We start from the raw sequence: 22,390 nt of genomic DNA on the forward strand, positions 1-22,390 counted from the left end.
CATGTGGAAATGTATTCAATATATTCCCAGCACACCTGAGGCAGAAAATTATTTTCTGAATTACTATTACATAAGATGATCTGTTTTACTGTTAATTTATAAAACATTCTTCCCATTTGGTCAAGTTTAAAAATGACACAGATGTCAATGAATGAAATCAGATTTACTATATATTACATGATACAATAAAGTATGCTAAATAACATAAAGATTAATTAGATAATTCCAGTCATAACTTGTGATCACTGCCTGAATCATCTGAAGCTATTGTTTTGAGCTTTAGAAATGTCATTGTACTATTTTAAATAGAACTACAATTTAAACATAATATGGAAGAAATAATCATAAATTATACATAATAAAGATCTGACAAAGCATCTAGCAGAAAAACAACACAGAGAAAGAGATTAAATTCATTAATTTAAATAAAGTAAAATATATTTTTAAAACATATGGATTAACAAGTACACATGCAAATTGCAAAAGGTGCTTAAAATCTAATTAAGCTATCTTGAGAGTGTCCTCATGTTAAATCTTTAAGCTCAAATAAGCCTCATTATCACATTAACCTTCTTTCCACTCTCTTGTTATACAAGTGTCATTACATTAATTAGTCATTATACCGTTTTTTAAGTGCTGGCCACCTCATGAGCGTTTTGTAACATTACCCAGTACTTGTATACACAGATGTAATCTATGATATATCACTCCTAGTCCAGTAAACCATACCATGCTAATTTAAATATCTATGTGTAGATATAACCAGATTATAATTTTATGAAGAAAACAACTTTGTAATATCAAAAACAAGATGCAGTACATTCAATTACCTATGTAAAAGAATTCTAGCTGAATGAATTTAAGTCTAAGTCAATCATAGGTGAATACAAAATAATAGTATCTGAGAATGAGTCACCTATCTGAGATTTGCTCCTACAAACAAGAGAATCTATACGTGTCTTTGATTCACGTAGAGGACAGTTTTTCCTTTCAACCCTTACAAATGATGTTCTGTTTTATTGCTAACTTAATTTCTAAAACGATCTTCCCATTTGGTCAAAGTAGGAAGAGGAAAGAATCATCAGCTTGGTGTGTTTTTAGAAAGATTGAGCACATGGAACTCATCGTTTCTCACGTGTTGGATCTGCCTGAAAAGAGGATGCATTCTATTCTGCTCTCTTGGTAATACGAGATCAGCAGGTTGGCTCTGTCTCCGTGTGCTGAAGTCTAGGGTTGACCAGCAACGCCCATGACTTGGTAAATTTTGGAGTCCATATTTGCCATATATCTCAACCACCTTCTCTAGGCAGCTTTGCCCACAATGCAGGTAATATTTTGTCCTTTATGTCAATCAGTATTGCACCTTTCTCTTAATTGGTGCTGAAGACAAGGAACAGGAGGAAGAAGAGAGTGGTGTTCTTTACCATCTCCTATATGTGCAACATCTGATGCTTTGAGAACTCTCTAGAAACTTACAAAGAATAAAGCGCAGTTGACACAGTAACCCCAGGAGGAATCAAAGCTTTTGAAATGGCTTCAGCGGGTAACTTGGCCCTGATGGTATATGCCTTAGAGCTGATCTTTTTGATAGTAGGGAAGTTAGCTTTTATATGCTGCCGCCTCCGCAGGTGGCTTTGGGTCTTAAGCTTTATTAAATATGGCATAACTTAGTGTTATCCTATTGGGTAACTTTTCCCCATAAATGAATAGCTGTGTTTAGGCAGGCAGAGTTATGTCTAACAAATACACACATTAGGAAGCAGGTCACCCTATGTAGGAGCTGTCGTTATTCAGCTTTGAATTGCACAGATCCAGTTTGGTCTGGTTTAAAAATCAAGGCTAAGGCAGAGATAAGTTATTTTATGTATCAGTAAATGGCTTTTGCTATGTTTCTTAACTAGGTCTGTAAGCAGTTTTGTTGTTGTTTACCTAATGCATAGGCAGCTAATTTCCATTAGTAATACAAAGCACAAATATAGGTTATTACTCTAAATTATTAATAGCAGCTGTAGTTAAGCAGTACTAAACTGACTAACAAAATTACATGTACTGTCTTTACTTATATAGAAGGAATCTTGCAGGGTTAACTTTCTATAAAGAGAGGCTTGTTCAAAGGTAGCAAGTACCCTAGTTCTGTCATTTATCTATTTTCTTATCATGGCATTCTACAATGTGTCTTCACCCAAAGAAAGATTATATATTGTATTATATTTCATTACACTCTCAACCTCCTGGGCTCAAGCCTCCTTAGTATCTGGGACTACAGAAACATACGTGTGCGTTACCATGCCTGGATAATTTTTGGTAGAGATGAGATTTCACTATGTTACTTAGGCTGGTATCAAACTAGCCTCAATGTTCCCTCCTCGGCCTCCCAAAGTGCTAGGATTACAAGCATGAGCAATTAATGAACAAATACAAAATAAAAAGCCATGGCTGCCATAAACATTTCTTGGTATCCAAGATCTGGGCCCAAGGGTTACGTGTTTCAAATACCAGAATTACATCATGGAAGTTGTGAAGGCCACCATTAAGCCAAGGAATGTCTCAAACCATTACACCAAGAAAAAAGTGTCTTATTTTAGAGAAATCAATTTCAAGGGTGGGGTAGAAAAACAGCTCAAAGGAGGTGTTGCCAATTTAAAGCCTAAGACAGCAATTACATTTCTGTTCCTCCACTGTCTCTGTCTCTGAGAATTGGGTCTGCTCAAGATACCAAGTAGCAACTGAAGTGATTTGAAAACATATACCTTTGATTTTCCATCACAACATAAATAGTAGAAAATGAAAGGAAAATGCAGAAAGAAAGACTGATTACGCTGCATGAAGTTTATTTAAGAGGACATCTTGGAGGACATAGCAGCCAGATATGAAAAGGAAAATGAGATCTTTGAGTCCAACACACAAACACACACACACACACATACACACACACACACACACACACACACACCACAGAGTGGCTCCAAGGACTAAATTATTTTAAGGACAGTATCCTTAGACAATGAGGAAATGTTTTAGTTGTCTAGTGAATAAACCTTAGCCGGGGCCTAGCAATCTAACAACAGAAGAACGTGAAAAACCTCAGGGAGTAGAAAGAATGGATACGTCAAAGCTTTCCAGAACCAGGAGCTAATGAGAATTATCTATTCATCTACTCATGTGCATTTAGAAATGCTGCCTCTTTAATATATACCCTTTTTTTTTGTAACAATACAGTGGAATGTATCCTTATTTCAAAGACATTAATACAGGAAGAAAAATAGTGTGTAAAGAGTATGTTAGGCTATGTGCAGTTTTGTAGAAGGTGAAAAAACTGTGCTGTGGAAAAGACTGGGCAGGACAGTGAGTGAGTGAAGAGCTGGGTGGGGGCATAGTTAAAATTTTAAATAGTGTAGTCTGGGTAAGCTTCATTGAAAACGTGACATTTAAGCAGAGTTGAAAGAGTTTGAAACTGAGACTTATGGAGATCTGGCGAAGAATCTTCTGGGCAGGGGAAATAGCCAAGTGTAAATGCTCGTTATGTATAAGGTCCAAAAGGAAGTGTACATTGAATGCAGCTGGATTATACTTTCTTTTCTGAAAAGGAAAGAGAAATAGGGTAGGAAGATACCACAAAAACTGAGAAATCAGAACATTTACGGTTATTTAGGGGATTCAAAGTCTGGCTTTTAATCTGAGAGACATTGGGAGCCAATGGGATTTTAAGTAGAGGAGGGATGTGACTTGACTTCATAAGCATGAAGTTGGGGACACATAAAAATAAAAATAAATAAGAAAAATTCCTAATAGTTCAGAGATCTTTATCAAGTGTTTACAAACATCATGGATAAAATTGTGTAAGAAAGACAAAGAACACTAAAATTCTCATGGCATCTCTGAATGTATTTCAAAGCAGCAGTTATTGCAGGTGAGCCTGCAGCTATGCTCTGGACCTAAAGGCATATGACCAGGAAATCTACGGAGTTAAGACTCCAAGGGAGCCGGGCGCGGTGATTCATGCCTGTAATTCCAGCACTTTGGGAGGCTGAGGCGGACGGATCACGAGGTCAAGAGATTGAGACCATCCTGGCCAACATGGTGCAACACTGTCTCTACTAAAAATACAAAAATCAGCCAGGCGTCGTGGTGGGCGCCTGTAGTCCCAGCTACTATTCGGGAGGCTGAGGCAGGAGAATCGCTTGAGGCGGAGGTTTCAGTGAGCCGAAATCGCGCCACTGCACTCTAGCCTGTGCGACAGAGCAAGACTCCGTTTCAAAAAAAATAGACTCCAAGGGGAGACACAGCCAAGACGAAACATAGTAAAAAGAATCTGGGGGAGAAAGTAATGGATTATGTCAAGGCACAGGTTAGATGTTGCTCTAATGGGAGAAAAGCCCCTGGGTGGGATCTGCCAAATCACTAAGGAAAAGGTGGAAAATATTTGAATAGTGGATGGTTTTGGCAGACAGAGATCATATTTTCATATCTCTCACTGTGACAAACCCCACAGAAAAATATAGAGGAGAATACACGAGAACAAAAATGGGCCAGAAAGGAGAGAGAAATAAAAAGGAAGGAAGACAAATTTCTAGAAGACCGCCCTCCCAAAGGAAAAAAAAGAAAAAAGTCCACATCAAAAAGAAGGCTAAACTGTTACAAAGTGACTGAATTCTCACAAAACAAAGAATGGAACAATTAAGAAAAATACAGCATTAGAAGGAGGGGGAAAATGTAACAAAAAACTGAATACTGTGCAAGATTGAGAACATTTATAAATAGAGGAAATAATACATTATCGACCTCTTGGTGAGGTATATGTCAGCAGGATCCCTGGGATACAGTCTTCAGAAACATTAATCTCAATTTTAGATTCAGAGTCAGCTAAAGAATATATGGCAACTGAAGCAATGTGGAGCCTTGGTGACATCTCTGTGGAGTGCATTTCGTAAACACAGGTAATTCTGTTGTGGTGCTGGGTCCAAAATTGCCTGTTCCCAAGAGGCATCATGAGTGTCTTTTATGTTTTCTCAGATAAGTGACTCTGTGCGTAATTTTTCCTTCCTCCAAAAGGCTTCTGAGCATTGTGATCTTGTGACAAAATTAGGCTAGAGACACAATAAGCATATCTCCTCTTCTTTTTTAAATACACAGCTAGCTCTCTTGCAGTAGAATGCACTGACTATGGGCCAGCCATGGTGGCTCGCACCTGTAATCCCAGCACTTTGTGAGGACGAGGCGGGTGGATCACCCGGGGTCAGGAGTTCAAGACCGTCGAGACTAGCCTGGCCAATATGGTGAAACCTCGCCTCTACTAAAAATACAAAAATTATCCAGGCATGTTGGCAGACACCTGTAATCCCAGCTACTTGGGAGGCTGAGGCAGGAGAATCGTTTGAACCTGGGAGTCGGAGGTTGCAGTGAGCCTGAGATTGTGCCACTGCACTCCAGCCTGGGTGATAGAGTGAGACTCCATCTCAAAAAGAAAAAAAAAAAAAAAGAAAAGAGAGAGAGAAAAAGAAAAAGAAGAAGAATGCACTGATTATGACCCCTGACAAGTAGACAAAAGTGCTGTTGGCTGCCACAAGGCCTTCCTTATAAAACCTCGCACACCTTCCTTCACATGTTCTGGTGTCTTCCAAACAGACACAGAAGACTCACTGTAGGGCTCCAAGGCTTTAGGGAAGTGAGGCTAAAATGATTTGTGGTGGGAATCTTTTTCCCTCTAATTTTTATAGTTACCAGAAAATAAGATTACATACATAGATATCATAGCAATATAAACTTTCTAGAAAATTTTTAAAGCTTATAATTTCTATACTTTATCTCATGTACAGGTAACAAGTAGTGCACAGACTGGAGCAAGAACATGGAATAGCATTGTCTTATGTGATACTGTGACCTCAAGAGAGAAGATGTCTGCATCACTGGGTGACTGAATGAAACAGAATTCTACCAACCCACAATCAGACTGTAAGAGAAGTGAGAAATAAACTTGACAAATAAAGGTAGGATATGGTTTAAACTGCTACAACAAAGTAAGAAAAAACATAGAGCATTAAAAAGACATAAATCCTGATATTTAATCAAAAAGTGATACAGTGGCTTGATGGCATGGTTCTGGGGTAAGCTATTATAACAAAGAGACCCTTAGAAGGGTGGCCTAAACAAGATGTAAGTAAACCAGCCCTTATAGACGGTCAAAGGACAGTTTAGTAATTAGATCTTATTGCATAACTTAGTGTATTTGTTTCCTAATGCTGCCTTAAGAAATATCACAAATTTGGTCAGGCGTGGTGGCCCACGCCTGTAATCCCAGCATTTTGGGAAGCTGAGTCAAGCGAATTGCTTGAGTCAAAGAGTTTCAGGCCAGCCTGGTGAACATGGCAAAAACCCATCTCTACTAAAAATACAAAAATTAGCCAAGTGTGCTAGCACATGCCTGTAGTCCCTGCTACCTGGGAGACTGAGGTGGGAGGACTGCTTGAGCTCAGAAGGTGGAGGTTGTAGTGAGCCTTGATTTCACAACTGTCCTTGATTCCAGCCTAGGTGACAGACTAAAACCCTGTCAAAAAAAAAGAGAGAAAGAGAGAAAAGAAAATAAAGCCAGGCACAGTGGCTCACACCTGTAATCCCAGCACTTTGGGAGGCCAAGGAGGGTGGATCACCTGAGGTCGGGAGTTCACGACCAGCCTGACCAACATGGAGAAACCCTGTCTCTATTAAAAGTACAAAATCAGCCAGGCATGGTGGTGCATGCCTGTAATCCCAGCTACTCCAGGGGAGGAAGCAGGAGAATCACTTGAACCTGGGAGGAGGAGGTTGCAGTGAGCCGAGATCGTGCCATTGCACTCCAGCCTGGGCAACAAGAGCAAAACTCTATCTCAAAAAAAAAAGAAAGAAATAAAGAAAGAAAATGAAAGAAAGACACATAGAAAAGAAGAAAAGGAAAGAAAGAAAACAAAAGGAAAAAAAGAAAAGACAGAAAAGAAAGGAATAAAAGACCACAAATTTAGTGGCCTAAGGCAACACAGACTTATTCTCTTACATTCTGGAGGCCAGAAGACCAAAATCAGTTTCACTGAACTAAAGTCAAGGTGTGGGTAGAGTCAGTTGGGTTTGGAGAGTTCAAGGGATAATCCATGTTCATGCATTTTCTGGCTTCTTGAAGATGTCTGCATTTATTGGCTGATGACTCATTCATCAAGTCACTCCAACCTTTTGCTCTGTTATCACATATCCTGCTTCCTTCTTTTACCTTCTTGCCTTCATCTGATGAGGACCCTTATAATTATATCTAGCACCAACCTGGATAACTTTCCTATCTCAAGATCCTTAAATGATATACATGTGCAAGCCCCCCCTTTGCCATATAAGGTAATATTCACATATTCCAGAAATTAGGATGTGGATATCTTTTGGAGAGACTATTCACCTGACCACACCCAGGCACCTTCTATCTTTTTCTTCTACTACAAAACATGACTTTCCTTTTTATTTTTTTTTAAATTTATTTCTTTTTAATTTTACTTTAAGTTCTGGGATACATGTGCAGGACATGCAGGTTTGTTACATAGGTATACACGTGCAAGCGTGGTTTGCTGCACCTATCAACCTGTAATCTAGATTTTAAGCTGCATATGCATTAGGTATTTGTCCTGATGGTCTCCCTCCCCTTGCCCCCAAGCCCTGACAGGTCCCAGTGTGTAATATTCCCCTCCCTGTGTCCATGTGTTCTCATTATTCAACTCCCAGTTATGAGTGAGAATATACTGTGTTTGGTTTTCTGTTCCTGTGTTAGTTTGCTAAGAATGATGGCTTCCAGCATCATCCATGTCCCTGCAAAAGACATGAACTCATCCTTTTATATGGCTGCATAGTATTCCATGGTGTGTATGTGCCACGTTTTTCATTGATGGGCATTTGGGTTGGTTGAAGTCTTTGCTATTGTAAATAGTGCTCCAATAAACAGACATGTGCATGTGCCTTTATAGTAAAATGATTTATAATCCTTTTGGTATATGCAGTAATGGGATCACTGGGTCAAATGGTATTTCCAGTTCTCGATCTTTGAGGAATTGCCACACTGTCTTCCACAATGGTTGAACAACTAATTTACACTCCTACCAACATGTAAAAGCATTTCTATTTCTCCACAGCCTTGCCAGCATCTGTTGTTTCCTGACTTTTTAATAATTGCCATTCTGACTGGCATGAGATGGTGTCTTGTTGTGGTTTTGATTTGTATTTCTCTAATGACCAGTGATGATGAGCTTTTTTCAAAAGTTTTTTGGCCACACAAATGCTTTGTTTTGTGAAGTGTCTGTTAATATACTTTGCCCACTTTTTGATGGGGTTGTTTTTTTTCTTGTAAATCTTTTTAAATTCCTTGTAGATTCTGGGTATGAGACTTTTGTCAGGTAAGAAGATTGCAAAAATGTTCTCCCATTCTGTAGGTTGCCTGTTCACTTTGATGAGTTTATTTTGCTGTACAGAAACTCTTCAGTTTAATTAGACCCCTATGTCAATTTTGGCTTTTTTTGCAATTACTTTTGGTGTTTTAGTTATGAAGTCTTTGCCCATGCCTATGTCTTGAATGGTATTGTCCAGGTTTTCTTTTTTTTCTTTTTTTCTTTTTTTTGTGAGACAAGAGTCTCACTCTGTTGCCCAGGCTGGAGTGCAGTGGTGCATCTTGGTTCACTGAAACCTCTGCCCCCCCGGATTCAAACGAATCTCCTGCCTCAGCCTCCCGAGTGGCTGGGATTACAGGCACCTGCCACTGCACCTGGCTAATTTTTGTATTTTTAGTAGAGACAGGGTTTCACCATCTTGGCCAGGCTGGTCATGAACTCCTGACCTTGTGATCAACCCACCTTGGTCTCCCGAAGTGCTGGGATTACGGCGTGAGCCACTGCGCCCGGCTGCCTAGGTTTTCTTCCAGTGTTTTTATGGTTTTGGATTTCACATTTAAATCTTTAATCCATCTTGAGTTAATCAGGCAAGAGAAATAAATAAAGTGTATTCAAATAGGAAGAAAGGAAGTCATATTGTCTCTGTTTGGAGATGACATGATTGTATATTTTGAAAACCCCATTGACTCAGCCCCAAAACTCCTTAAGCTGATAAGAAACTTCAGCAAAGTCTCAGAATACAAAATCAATGTGCAAAAATCACAACCATTCCTATATACCAACAACAGACAAATAGAGAGCCAAATCATGAGTGAAATCCCATTCACAATTGCTACAAAGAGAATAAAATACCTAGGAATACAACATACAAGGGACGTGAAGGACCTCTTCAAGGAGAACTACAAACCACTCCTCAAGGAAATGAGGACACAAACAAATGGAAAAACATTCCATGCTCATAGATAGGAAGAATCAATATCATGAAAATGGCCATACTGCCCAAAGTAATTGATAGATTCAATGCTATTCCCGTCAAGTTACCATTGACTTTCTTCACAGAATTAGAAAAAAATACTTTAAATTTCATATGGAACCAAAAAAGAGCCCATATAGCCAAGACAATCTTAAGCAAAAAGAACAAAGCTGGAGCCATCAAGCTATCTGACTTCAAACTACACTACAAGGCTACAGTAACCAAAACAGCATGGTGCTGGTACCAAAAACAAATATATAGACCAATGGAACAGAACAGAGACCTCAGAAATAACACCACACATCTACAACCATCTGATCTTTGACAAACCTGACAAAAACAAGCAATAGGGAAATGATTCCCTATTTAATAAATGGTGCTGGGAAAACTGGCTAGCCATATGCAGAAAATAGAAACTGGATCCCTTTCTTAACACATTAGACTCTCCTTTTTCAAATTTAAAATAGCTCCTCCAACTATCATCATCACACTCATTTTTCAACAAACAAAAAGATAAATAGATGACATATATCTTTTTTATTATCACAATTGAGATATGAAAAACAATAGTTACCTTCTCAATCCATTGGCCAAAAATTTTTCATAGAAAAAAGTTTCAAGGACTGAGGAAGGTAACCTTTAGGTAGGTGTCCATAGGCTGGCTAATATTGAGCTTCAATTACTGAGGAAAACTATCAAAATTTATGTGGTAAACCACAAATAGTCTTTTCTCCATACATAGTGACAAAATTAACATTTTTATGAGAAGTTATGATCCAGTCATATAAGTTCTTTAAATTTGTGCAATTGTTATAGGAAATCTATATCTTAGGACAGCCAAAAACAATGCTTCTTTTTAGAACAGGGATTCATTCTCCTTTCTTGTTCTAGTGAGTATTTGCTATGGTTTTTTTGGCAGAATTATGTACCAGACTCAGAGAACAAAATAGGTATTACTTAAAATTTCTAAATTTATTGTATGTAGAGCTGATGCTGTCAATATTAGTCATGTGTACTAACTTTCAGAACTTTTTACAAATGAGGGTCTTAAGAAAACTTTCCTCTAACCCATACAACTTCAAGGCCTTTAAGAAAAATGACATGATAGAGAAGGTTATGGTGGAAAACTTATAACTTAAAACTTGTAAGCCATCTGCCGTAGATAAACAGAACAAATATGAAATGAGTGTTATGAAACATTGGAAAACCAGCAGCAAAGGATGGCAATCCTTGAAAGAAGAGAAGAAAAAAGACAAAAAAAAATTAAAAAGATGAGGTGTATAATTGTTTTGACTTTCTTCTTGGGGCATCCATTGACATTGATGCAGAAAGAGAGAACTGAAGGGTCTCACTGAACTAAGGATAAGAGAAGGTGGAATTCACAAAAGTTGCCAGCTGGAATTTGTAGAGAAGAACAGCATAAAGTAGAGAACTCTGCAGAGATAGCTATGGGAATCTAAATACAGATCTGCTGAGGCTTTGGCTTAATGCAAAGGATGAAACTATTCAAAATCAGGGAAAATTTTATGACTAAGGAAACAACTACTATCAGGGAGCTTACACTTAAAATCTACAAGAGCTTACACAAAGATAGGTATCATATGAGTTAGATTAACCAGAGTGGAGAGACTTAACTGAATAAAGCAGATTGGGGAGACTTCATAAAACACCCCCTACTGCATATCAGAAGGACAGTGAAATAAATCCCACTGTAAAGGCTACTCTAGACAGACACAAATATAGTTTTTTTTCTTTTTTAAAGTCTCAAAAAGATTAAATTGATGCCTAAACAAAACTCAACGCTTTGGCAAATCTATCCTCTCAACAATGTTCAGCATTCAATAAAAAATTAACAGATGTGAGGAGTGGAAAATATGACTCATGCAGGAAAAACGTCGGTGAATAGGAAGAGACAATAAATTTCAGACATGATAAAATTTGCAAGCAGGGACTTTAAGTAGCCAGTATAAATAGGTTTAAAGATTTAAAGGAAAACACAAATACAATGAAAGAATAAGTAAAAATTATTTTTTAAATAGAATTTATGTCATTGAAAAATATAATATCTAAAATAAATTTAGGAAAAAGAACTCTGGTAGAGAATAACAGCTGATTAGACATACAGATAGAAGAAAAAAAATGTGACGTTAAAGTCAGAGCATAAAAACTATTGAAAGTAAAGTACAATAAGTACAAATGTTGAAGAGACATAGAGAAAAAAATGAACATAACTCGGTGATTTATGGGAAAATATCAAGCAGACACACATACCTATATTTTGAGTCCAAATGGATGGAGAAAACAGAAATCTATTTGAAAAAAATAATGGCCAAATGTTTATTCAAAGGTTTTAAAAATATATATCCCAAAGTCCAAGTAGCTGAGTTATCTCTAGCAGAAAAAAATCCAAGTAAAGAAAAGCTAACCAAGGCTTACCATATATAAATTGCTGATACCCAATGATAAAGAGAAACTCTTAAAAGCAGTCAGATAAATGAAAAAAAAAAGTCTAGAAATACTAGAAATATAGCAGATGTCCTGTTAGAAACCACGCAAGTGCAAGCCAGAAGACAACAGAACATCTATAAATTGTTGAAAGAAAAAAACAAAGACTGTCTACTTAGAATCTAATATCCCACAGAAATATTATTTAATTTGAAAAAAGTAAAAATACCTTCACACAAACAATGGCCAAGAAAATGTATCAGGAGCAGACTTGAACTTCAGATTATTAAAGCATGTTTATTAGGGTAAATGAAAATTCAGAAATTCAGTTTTACATGAAAGAATGAGGAGGATCAGAAATGCAAATGTTTTGTTCTCTTGCCTAATTTTAAAAACCTCTTTGAAAGATATTTAACTTTTAAAGCAAAAATGGAACAATATACTGTGTGTTTTATAACACATGTAGAAGTTAAATGTTTGATAATATTATTACAAAGGATGAAAATGGCAGAGATCAAGGCGTGCTGTTTTAAGGTTCTTTATACATGAGGTGGTAAAACACTATTTAAAAATACATGACAATATGTTAAGTTTCATATTGTATGTGTGGCTTATAGAAATATTTAACAAAATTTTTTAAAAAGATATAACTAATAAGTCAGTAGTAGAGATAAAAATGGAATTCTAAATGTTATGGAATACACCAGAAGTCAGTATAAAAGGAAAGAATGAATGAGGCTGGGCATGGTGGCTCACACTCGTAATCCCAGCACTTTGGGAAGCCAAAGTGGGCAGATCACCTGAGGTCAGGAGTTTGAGACCAACCTGGCCAACATGGTGAAACCCCCTCTCCATTAAAATACAAAAATTAGCTGGGCATTGTGGCAGGCACCTGTGATCACAGCTACTTGGGAGGCTGAAACAGGAGAATTGCTTGAACCTGGGAGGCAGAGATTGAAGTGAGCCAAGATTGTGCCACTGCACTCCAGCCTGAGTGATGGCGCAAGACTGTTTCAAAAAAGAAAAGAAAAGAAAAGAAAAGAAAAGAAAGAAGGAAGGAAAGAAGGAAGGAAGGAAGGAAGGAAGAAAGAAGGAAAAAAAGAAAGAGGAAAGAAAGAAAGAAAGAAAGAAGAAAGAAAAAAAAAAACATGGATGTGATCATTTGAAATGAATTGCAAAACTCAGTGAGAATAAGCCCAGGATACAAATGTTTAAGTTACCCCAAAGTCATACATTTTCAAGGACTTCTTTCCCTCAAAGTGACCATAATAAAGAATCAGGGAAAAACTTGGTTCTTTGGACTTTGCATGTAGTTTAAACTTTTGGACTTTCTTTGGACTTTAAATTATAAGGGCAGAAGAATTTAATTTTGGATATTAATTACTTTGGACTAATTTTTTGGAACTTTAATCTCTTCAGTTTTATTTCTCTCTGGGAATTTAATAATTAGAACATTTATATATTAATTTTTGAACATGTCTATATTCTTGCTATTCAATAATTGAAGTATCTTGACGTCATGATTTAATTTAATCACAGAGCCTCTGAAGAACTCTATTGAACAGTGTAACTGAACATAATTTAACATGAGAAACAGTATATAGAGGGAATTTTGAGGCTTTGAAGTTAATGAATTAATGTACTGTTTTATTATAGTTCAAAGTCTTCTGTAAACAAACATAGTGCCCACTAGTAGTTCTTAGGGGAAGCTACAATAGAGCAGCAATTTTTATTAAGTTAAGAACTTTAAATTTATTTAAAATATGAATATCTCCAAAAGCAGCTCTGAGAAAAGACCCTAGGTTCAACAAGTTTTGATTTGAGAAGTGATCCCAGGATGCACAAGTGTGAAAATGGGAAAAGTTAGACAATGGAAAGGAAAACTACAATAAAAGGTAGGAGAAGAAGGGGGACACATTCATGAGATTCATAACTATGGAAAAAAAGGACTGGATTCTAGTGTGGACCCCTTGAACAATTTGAATGCGCCTCAGGAGCTTCCCATCGAGTGAGTGGGTAGCTGTGCTTCTTAACCACTGACCTGTGTCCCTTATTGGTTAATGATGATTCCCAAGGACATCAACTCCCTGGCATATTAGGGCTGCCTTGAGTGTAGTTGATAAAGATTCTTGTGCAGTTAGGTTGGGGCAAAAGTAATTGCAGTTTTGCCATTAAAAGTAAGTGCAAAAAAAAAAGCAATTATTTTGCACTAAACTAACGAATAAGTAAAATCTTAAGGAACAGTGGCAGAGAGACAAGCTTTGGCAGTAAGTAGCTATCAAGGGATATTCAGCATAGACGAGGAGGCCTGTGTGGGCTATGGTGCAAGACATGAATATGGTCTGCTGTGAGACCTCACGAGGCAAAAGCCTGAAATGATACATGGCCAATATCACCCCCCAAGCAAGAGCCAATCTCCTAGATGACAATCAACTGAAAGTTTTAAATCAAAATTAAAAGAATAAAGAGCTGAAGAATATGAAGAAGGGAAACATATTCCCACCTGTCATCTTTTTAGGAGAGAAACTGTAGTTCTCAAAGTTTATCTTCAGAGTTACCAGGAAGGTTTGTTAGAACACATGTTGTTCTATGCCCTACTTAGAGCTTCTGATTTGTAGCCACAGATGAGACCTGACAATTTGCCTTTAAAACATGTTGCTGTTGCTCCTTGAGCATGAACCACAGTTTGACAATCACTGAGCTAGGGTAACCCTCTAGCTTCTCACTCTCTCATTTATTAACTCACAGTGGGAGGAGAGGAGAGGGTGAAGGAGACCTCTTCCTGCTTTATAGATCTCACTGTCTCACTTTCTAGATCTCTCTGCAGGCTGGCCAAGTTTAGCTAGGAAGGTTTACCACACCCAGTGCAGAGATTCCAGTGTTCCCTATGACCAAATGAGGAAGCTGAATTATATGATGCAAGAAAGAAAGCTATTGTTGTCCCAGACTTAAGGTGGGTTTTCTAAATAATAGCTTTGTCAGTAATGAAGGTCATGCTTTGTATCTGTATGTCTGGCTCTTGTGTCTTTCTTACAGATGTTTCCAAACTTTGAAGGACAAAAATTGGGATGTTCTATGTAGACATCTTGTAAAGCCAACAAACAACAACCATTTTATGCAGAAGTTTTCTTATTTCAATAGAAAACACATCCGCACAATATTATGTATGAGGGCTTAAATAATTTGAATGGGAGAGAAGTAACAGCGTACACATAGTTTTACTGTGAATATGGACAAGCTTTCTGCCCAGAAGGGAGTGTAAACAATGATGACTTTTAAAAATTTCAAACATTCTGTATCATAAGCTTAAGATCTAAAGACGATTTGCTTTATGTAAAAAGAGAAAGAAAAGCGTGAAATGAAATCCACTGGTAGAGTCAAGCTACTTTGATTTATACATAATGTTTCTTCAGACAATGGCACAGAAGCACTTTCATATATCAATAATCTAATTTTGCATTGTTTGAAAAGGAACAGGGCTATAGATAGACTTTTATTTGGCTTACGCTGTAGGATATTTAAATAGACTTTGAACTTCAAAAAGACTCTTTTACAAATTCCAATATCTTGTGGTATTTTCTGGGCTTGTTATGGTAATCAATGACATATTTTGTTTTTATTACGAATTGACAAATTGTTAAGATAAATATTTTAAATTCTGAAAGCCTGATTTTCTAAAGGTCTTTTTAACCTTTTCTAAAAGTGAATGAAAAATATAAGATGAGTTAAACCAGTTTTAGAGATTTGTTGAATTCCATAAATGTGCTATTTGGTAGATAATTTGCATTTTCTTGCATTTTTGTTGTATTTTTATCCAGTATTATACCTGTTTCCAACAACAACTACAGTTTGTTGTTGTTGACTTACAACACTTGAGTAATCCCAAGTTTGTTATACTTCTTGACATAAAAAACATGCATTTAAAGTTCTTATGCCAAATACAAAACACCATAAAACCAAAGGAGAGGAACATACCAAAAAAGAGACAGTACCAATTTTAGGGCTGTGGTTTTGTACCTTATCCCACCATTTCTAGATATGTTATTATAAAGTGTCATTATTCTATTTTTTGTTTGGCAAAATATTTTGATATATTAGAAACTTTGTAAATAAGGTGGCTAGTTACCTACTCGAGATTTATTTTCCCCTTTCTTCTAGTTAACATAATCTTTACATTGTTGTGGGTGGCAATACATCACAGTCAGAGAAATATATTGTTCCATGTCTTTGCATTAATGGAGGATCAGTGGAAGTTATCACTGGTGCTTTCACTAAAACTTTTTTAAAAAGTTCTGTCTCAGCCGGGTGCGGTGGCTCATGCCTGCAATCCCAGCACTTTGGGAGGCAGAAGCGGGTGAATCACGAGGTCAGGGGTTCAAGACTAGCCTGGCTAAGATGGTGAAACCTGTCTCTACTAAAAATAAAAAATAAAAATTAATTAAAAAAATAGCCAGGCATGGTGGTGGGCACCTGTAATCCCAGCTATTGGGGAAGCTGAGGCAGAGAATTGCTTGAACCCAGGGGGCGGAGGTTGCAGGGAGCCAAGATGGCACCACTGCACTCCAGCCTGGGCAACAGAGAAAGACTCCATCTAAAAATAAATAAATAAATAAAAATTATTTCTCATGTGTCAGGTGTCATTTTCCCCTTCCCCCCTCTTCCTGTTTCCCTGTTGAAAGGTCTACAGAATTTCCACAGCCATTTTGAAGTCACAGGATGAGACTGAGGGTGGAACCTGTGTGCTAATCACAATAGAGGAAGCTTATGATATTGATGACATTATAGATCTGCCATCCCCAAACCGCCCTATCTTGTCGTATTTTACGTGTTAGAAGAATACACTTGTATCTCCTTTGAGCCCCTGTCCTTTTGGGTCTATGTTATAGCAGTTAAAAGTTAATCCCTCACTGTTAAATATAAAATGAACTTTGAAACACACTTTTTGCCTTCCCATGTTGATATAAATGCAGCAGAACAAATTTTTGACCAATGATAGTTGAATTTGATAAATCAGTGTTATTTTATACCTTATTTTTCCTTGTGGTTAAGACTAGAACTGGCAAATTAGATTAGGACATTTGGGCTGCTTAAAACCCTAGCAAACCTTAGTGGTCCACACAGTCCTTTATATAGACTTGACCTAACTAGAAACATTTTTTTAGAAACTGAAATTGCCAGCTGCTTTGAGAAAATGCTTTGAGGTATTGCATATCTTCCTCTCTAGTACCTCATTCTAGTAATATTTGATCCTTGGGAACACCAGTCAATTTTCATGTCACATTTATCATGTCCTTTCTTGTGTTAAACTTATTTAACTTCTTCTCTCCTAACTATTCCCCCACTTACTCACCTGACAAACTAAACACTCGCTAAATCAGAATCTTTTTTTCTCTCATGGCCACTTTACAGTCAACCACAACAGAAAGAAAACATACTTCATGAATACTCCAAGCTCTCCCCAACATACCAACTACATATTATGATTTCAATCACCCTCCTGCATTGCAAGACAATTATTCGACATGTCTTCCCCTCCTCAAACCACTAAAGCTATTACAAACTCTTCATTTTCAACCAATGGTATTATTCATTTCCCTGAAGAAACTTTAGGTGATGCAAAAAGGACGTCATCATGCTCCTACACTGTGAATCTTTTCCCAGTCTGTCTTTCTCCCTGTTTCAACAGAGGAACTATTAATCTTCCAAAGATCAGTCTGTCCTTCTGTGAATTAGATCACATCAATTTTAAATTTAATTGATTTGTTACTATAATTATCCTTTTGGTCCTATAAACTATCTGCTCTTAATCTTTACTAGATTATTCCCATCAGCATAAAAGATGATCATATCTATAACTTTTATAAAATTCACTCCCTTGAATGCAGGCGCTTTGCAGCTACTGCAAAGTTCTCTCTTTACTTTCAGCAAATGTTCTCCTTTAAAAGAGTTAATGATAGAAGTGTTCTTGATTTTTTCACTTTCTTTCTCTCTTGAATTGACTATAATCATAGTTTTATCACCAATACTTGGCAAAACTCGGTCTTGGAAAGGTTATTAATTGCACACAAGTACCGAAATCTAGTGCTTAAATTATACTCCTCATCTTGTTTGCCTTCTCAGCAATGATAATATCATTGGTTTTCTCTCCAAACCCCATCCCTTTCTGAAAATCTTTATACCAAGAAAGTCAGAGCAATTTAAATGTTATGGGACGTAATGGAAAGAAACTGGTTTTGCTCTTTGTGAGATATTGGTTCAGGGACCCTTGTACCTCAAAAAGGAAAAGCACTGGAGTTCAGCACAAGCAAACACTGCTAATATTGAATTCCCCTTGATTAATTCATAATGCCAAGGCTGATGGGGAGCACTCTGTTTCTGAGACCTCATTATTTCTTTATTTCCATATTCCATCTTTAGAAAAACCCGAGATCAGAGATTAAGCAGTTCATTCATGGGAAGGGATGAAACAGGGAAGCCGCCTTTCACCAGTGCTGCTCAATGCAACCTTGCAACATAAAGCACGCAGTTTGGCTCAAAGTCTCCGTCGTGGGTTTCCCAGCTGGAGCATGGCAAATGAATAAGTTACGTAAGAAACCTACATCAGACATGAATGAAGAACAGCAGCTCCTGAAGAGCAGCCGTTTAGAATAGTTGACACACTTTACCACGTATCACAATTTCCTGAGAAGCTTTTCAAAATGCAAATTTCAAGTCAGACTTCCTAAAAGTGCTGGTGAAGTCCAGGGTTCTGCACCTGTGATCTTTTCTTTTATGTGATTCTGATGCAGGTGGGGAACATGCACCATACACTCTAAAAACTACTAAGAACTCTTACATGGAAGATCTAGGACTGGGAGTGAGGATAAGAGATAAAAGACAGAATTAATTGCTAGCCAAAAATGAAATTGGAGACTCTCTCTCCCTGATGCTAAAAAAAAAAAAAAAAAATAGAAAAGCAGGGCATCAATCTTGTTGAACAGGCGAACAGTCAGTAAGCAATTACCACAAAATAGAAGGTGAGGACCAGACGTGCAAGAACAATTTCCTCATGGATGTAGCATTTACATAGAGGGAGGAGCATCCTCAGCACAGACTTGTCCTACCCTCTCAAGACTGTGTATCAGCAGGTACAATTACTTTTTATATGAAAGTCCATCTCCAAACATCTGAGGCCACTGGAAACACCATGAACCAACTTTGCGTCTTGCCTGCTTTCTTCTCTGGTTTCATTGAAAGTTGGGTTCAAAGACTTGATTATGTCTAGATACAAACTGTATTTTCACCAGAAACCAAGAACTAGATCTGCTCCCCTGGAGTGTCAACAATAGTCAAATCAGATTACCCAATATTTTCAAACTTTTTGGCACATTTTATTAATTGATTGCCAGTACACATACTTCTCATCACAGGGTCCTCCTTCTCAGTCTTCTCCACTTGTTAACCTCAGATCCAAGGCTCAATCCTCTGACTTCATATCCATTTATACTTATTTCTAAAGTGACCTAATTAAGCTCAGATTTGTGACTTTCAATGCAATTTAAACATATTGATATTATCTGAACATACAACTTTGGGCTTTCATGTTCCTCAATTGAATACTTGAAATTTTCATCAATAATATAATTATATTTAGGTTAACATACTAAAATTTAATCTTACCCAATCCCAAAATGTGTTCCTTCTTCAAAGTAGTAAATGGCACACCCATAGAGTAGACCTGTTTCCTTCAAATTCCTTAGCATCATTTTTTAACTCTCTCTCACAGTCACATGCTATTCGTCAGTGATACTGACAGAAGTACTTTTAAAATATATTCCAAATGTGACCACTTCTTTATAACTCCACCATTAAGACTATATTTTAAGCTACCACTACCTCTTACTTGGACACTAAAATAGTCTTTAAACTATTTATTTATTTTAAAACAAATCAGAATGTGCTACTCTATATACTAAACACTTGGATAGCTTCCCCTTACACTTAGAATGGAAATCCAAATATTTACCTAAGTCCACAGGGCTCCATGTGATCTGCCCCAAGGCTACCTCTGCAAGCTCATTATCTGCCACTCTCCTCTAAATTCATGCCCATCACACTAGCCTTCTTGCTGTTCCTACAGAAAGCCATGTAAGTTTCTGCCTCCTTTTTATAAATCAGAGTATATTAACATATATATTACAATAAATTATGGAAATGAAATATTTACTAATAAGTCATATGTGCAATCCTGTATTAATGCTAGTAAATAACTAAAATTTGAATTAAATCAGGAATAAAGAAAAGCTCTGATTGTAGGAGTGATATCAGCCCACCTGGTCAACATTCATAGATAAACATTAAATTAACCATCAGGAGTATAAAACTTGCCATACATGAATAACAGTAGTCTATATCATTAAAACAATCAATTAAATAGATGATCTGCTTAAAATTTTTGTTTCTAAAATTTATGCTTGCCTAATTGTTAATATTCTAAACTAAAAAATAATGTAAATGTCTTGTGTTTTAATTTTCCAGTTAAAATGAGTTACTCTAATACTTTATGACAAAAATAGTATGAATTTATAGTGCTTATTCACTTGGAAATTTTGTGTGTTTTTTTTTACTTAAAAAACTTTTACATTATCAGTTGAGCCTCAAAACTTGAAATATTATTAGTACCTTGTATAAACTCAAAAAATTGAAGGCTTCCCTTCCTAGCAAACTATGGTGTTCTTTGAATAGTTAGGGTAACAAAAATCACTTCTTACCGTTCACTTGGAAGATGTGAGTCTGATAGACTTGTTCATAGCCATCTGCATAGCAGGTGTAATTGCCCATGTGAGTTGTGGTAACCTTAGTAATATACAAGGACCCATCATCTCCAAAGTCCTATTAAAAATAAAATGAAACAAGGTATTTGCATTTTGAATTAATTGTAACAATTTCAATTTTTAAAAGGTGTATTCAGGTACAAAACAAATAGACTCAAATATTGTCTTAAAATTATCAAAATGAGCATTGTTGGATGTATAAGCATAAAGGATCTGTAATTATAATTTTCTAACAATATGTTTTGTTTAAAAAGCATCATCTCACTCATAAACATAGCTTTTAAATATTTATTTGAAATGCATGTTTAATATATAAAGTAACTTAATTTCCACATAAGTGTTCTAATTTAGTTCCCATTTTTAAGATTAGAACAGGCCAGGCACGGTGGCTCACGCCTGTAATCCCAGCACTTTGAGAGGCCAAGGCAGGTGGATCACTTGATGTCAGGAGTTCAAGACCAGCCTGGCCAACACGGTGAAGTCATGTCTCTACTAAAAATATGTAAATTAGCTGTGTGTGGTGGCACACACCTGTAGTCCCAGTTACTCAGGAGGCTGAGGCAGGAAAATTGCTTGAACCTGGGAGGCAGGGGTTGCAGTGACTTGAGAACGTGCCACTGCACTCCAGCCTGGGCGACAGAGTGAGACTCTGTCTCTAAATAAATAAATAATTACAAATTAAAAAATAAAAAAAGATTAGCACAGCTATAATGTGTTTTCTTCTTATTTATGGCTAAAACAAATAACTGCATTCTTCACACTGGTAGTTATCTACTACTTGTATATTATTTAATTATATATTTACCAATAAAAATAATTATTAAAGCAGTGTGATCTCAGTGATAACATTTATAGCCATAACATAGAATAGCATTTATTTTCCAAGCCCAGATACCATCAACACATTTGAATAAAATAACCATACCACTTCAAAATAGTGGAGATAAATGCATAACCATTTTGAAAAAAAAGAAAGGGAAAAAAAACTTGCACCATTAAAATCAAATCCATGAAGCACCTCCAGAACAGCAAAGACCAGAAAATTTTCTCTTCCATTATGGTAATGAAAATTCTGGCAAAAATTGCCAAAATCAATTTTTTTTAGAATTCTGGAAATAGAGAAAGGTTCACAATAGCCCACAGAGTATTTATTCAAAAAGTGGCTGACTCTTAGTAAGAACGGCAAAATTTATGTGGCATTTTAACTTTACTTCCTCAACACCTCTCCACAGCTGCATGGTGGCCTTGAACCAGCCTCCTTAAAACTATGCCAGCTATGAAAATCATCATCCTAGAAGACACTGGAAGGGAAAGAGCAGGTCTGAAGCTCCTCTAAGAGCTTATCCTGAGAGAATTGTACCCGTTGGATAGATTAGCAGCTCCTCGAAAACGTACATTTTCATGACTTCTTTTTATTTGAGCTTTCAGCAACACTTAAAGCTCACTCTGTGTAAAGAGCCCTATCCCTAATGTCTTTTTTTTTCTTTTTTTTTTTTTTTTTTTTGAGACAGGGTTCCCAGGCTCTGGAGTGCAGTGGCATGATCTTGGCTCACTGCAATCTCTGCCTCCCAGGTTCAATCAATTCTCCTGCCTCAGCCACCTGAGTAGCTGGGACCACAGGAGCACTCCATCACACACGGTTAATTGCTGGTTTTTGTTTGTTTGTTTGTGTTTTGAGATGAAGTTTCACTCTTGTTGCCCAAGCTGGAGTGCAATGGCACAATCTCATCTCACTGCAACCTCTGCTTCCCGGGTTCCAGCGATTCTCC

At 36.9% G+C, this 22,390-nt stretch overlaps 1 protein-coding gene across 5 annotated transcripts in view; it reads right to left on the bottom strand.

The window, feature by feature from the left end:
- Positions 1–22,390, bottom strand: part of FSTL5 (follistatin like 5) — a 786,207-nt gene that overhangs the window by 180,944 nt on the left and 582,873 nt on the right. For all 5 annotated transcript variants that reach the window (XM_032148724.2, XM_032148716.2, XM_032148719.2 and 2 more), the window contains exon 8: positions 20,559–20,679. In XM_032148724.2, coding sequence (XP_032004615.1) covers positions 20,559–20,679 — 121 coding nt within the window. The remainder of the gene's footprint in view (positions 1–20,558; positions 20,680–22,390) is intronic.

Source organism: Hylobates moloch, unplaced genomic scaffold (genome assembly GCF_009828535.3).
Source record: "Hylobates moloch isolate HMO894 unplaced genomic scaffold, HMol_V3 SCAFFOLD_3, whole genome shotgun sequence".
Classification (NCBI taxonomy): domain Eukaryota; kingdom Metazoa; phylum Chordata; class Mammalia; order Primates; family Hylobatidae; genus Hylobates; species Hylobates moloch.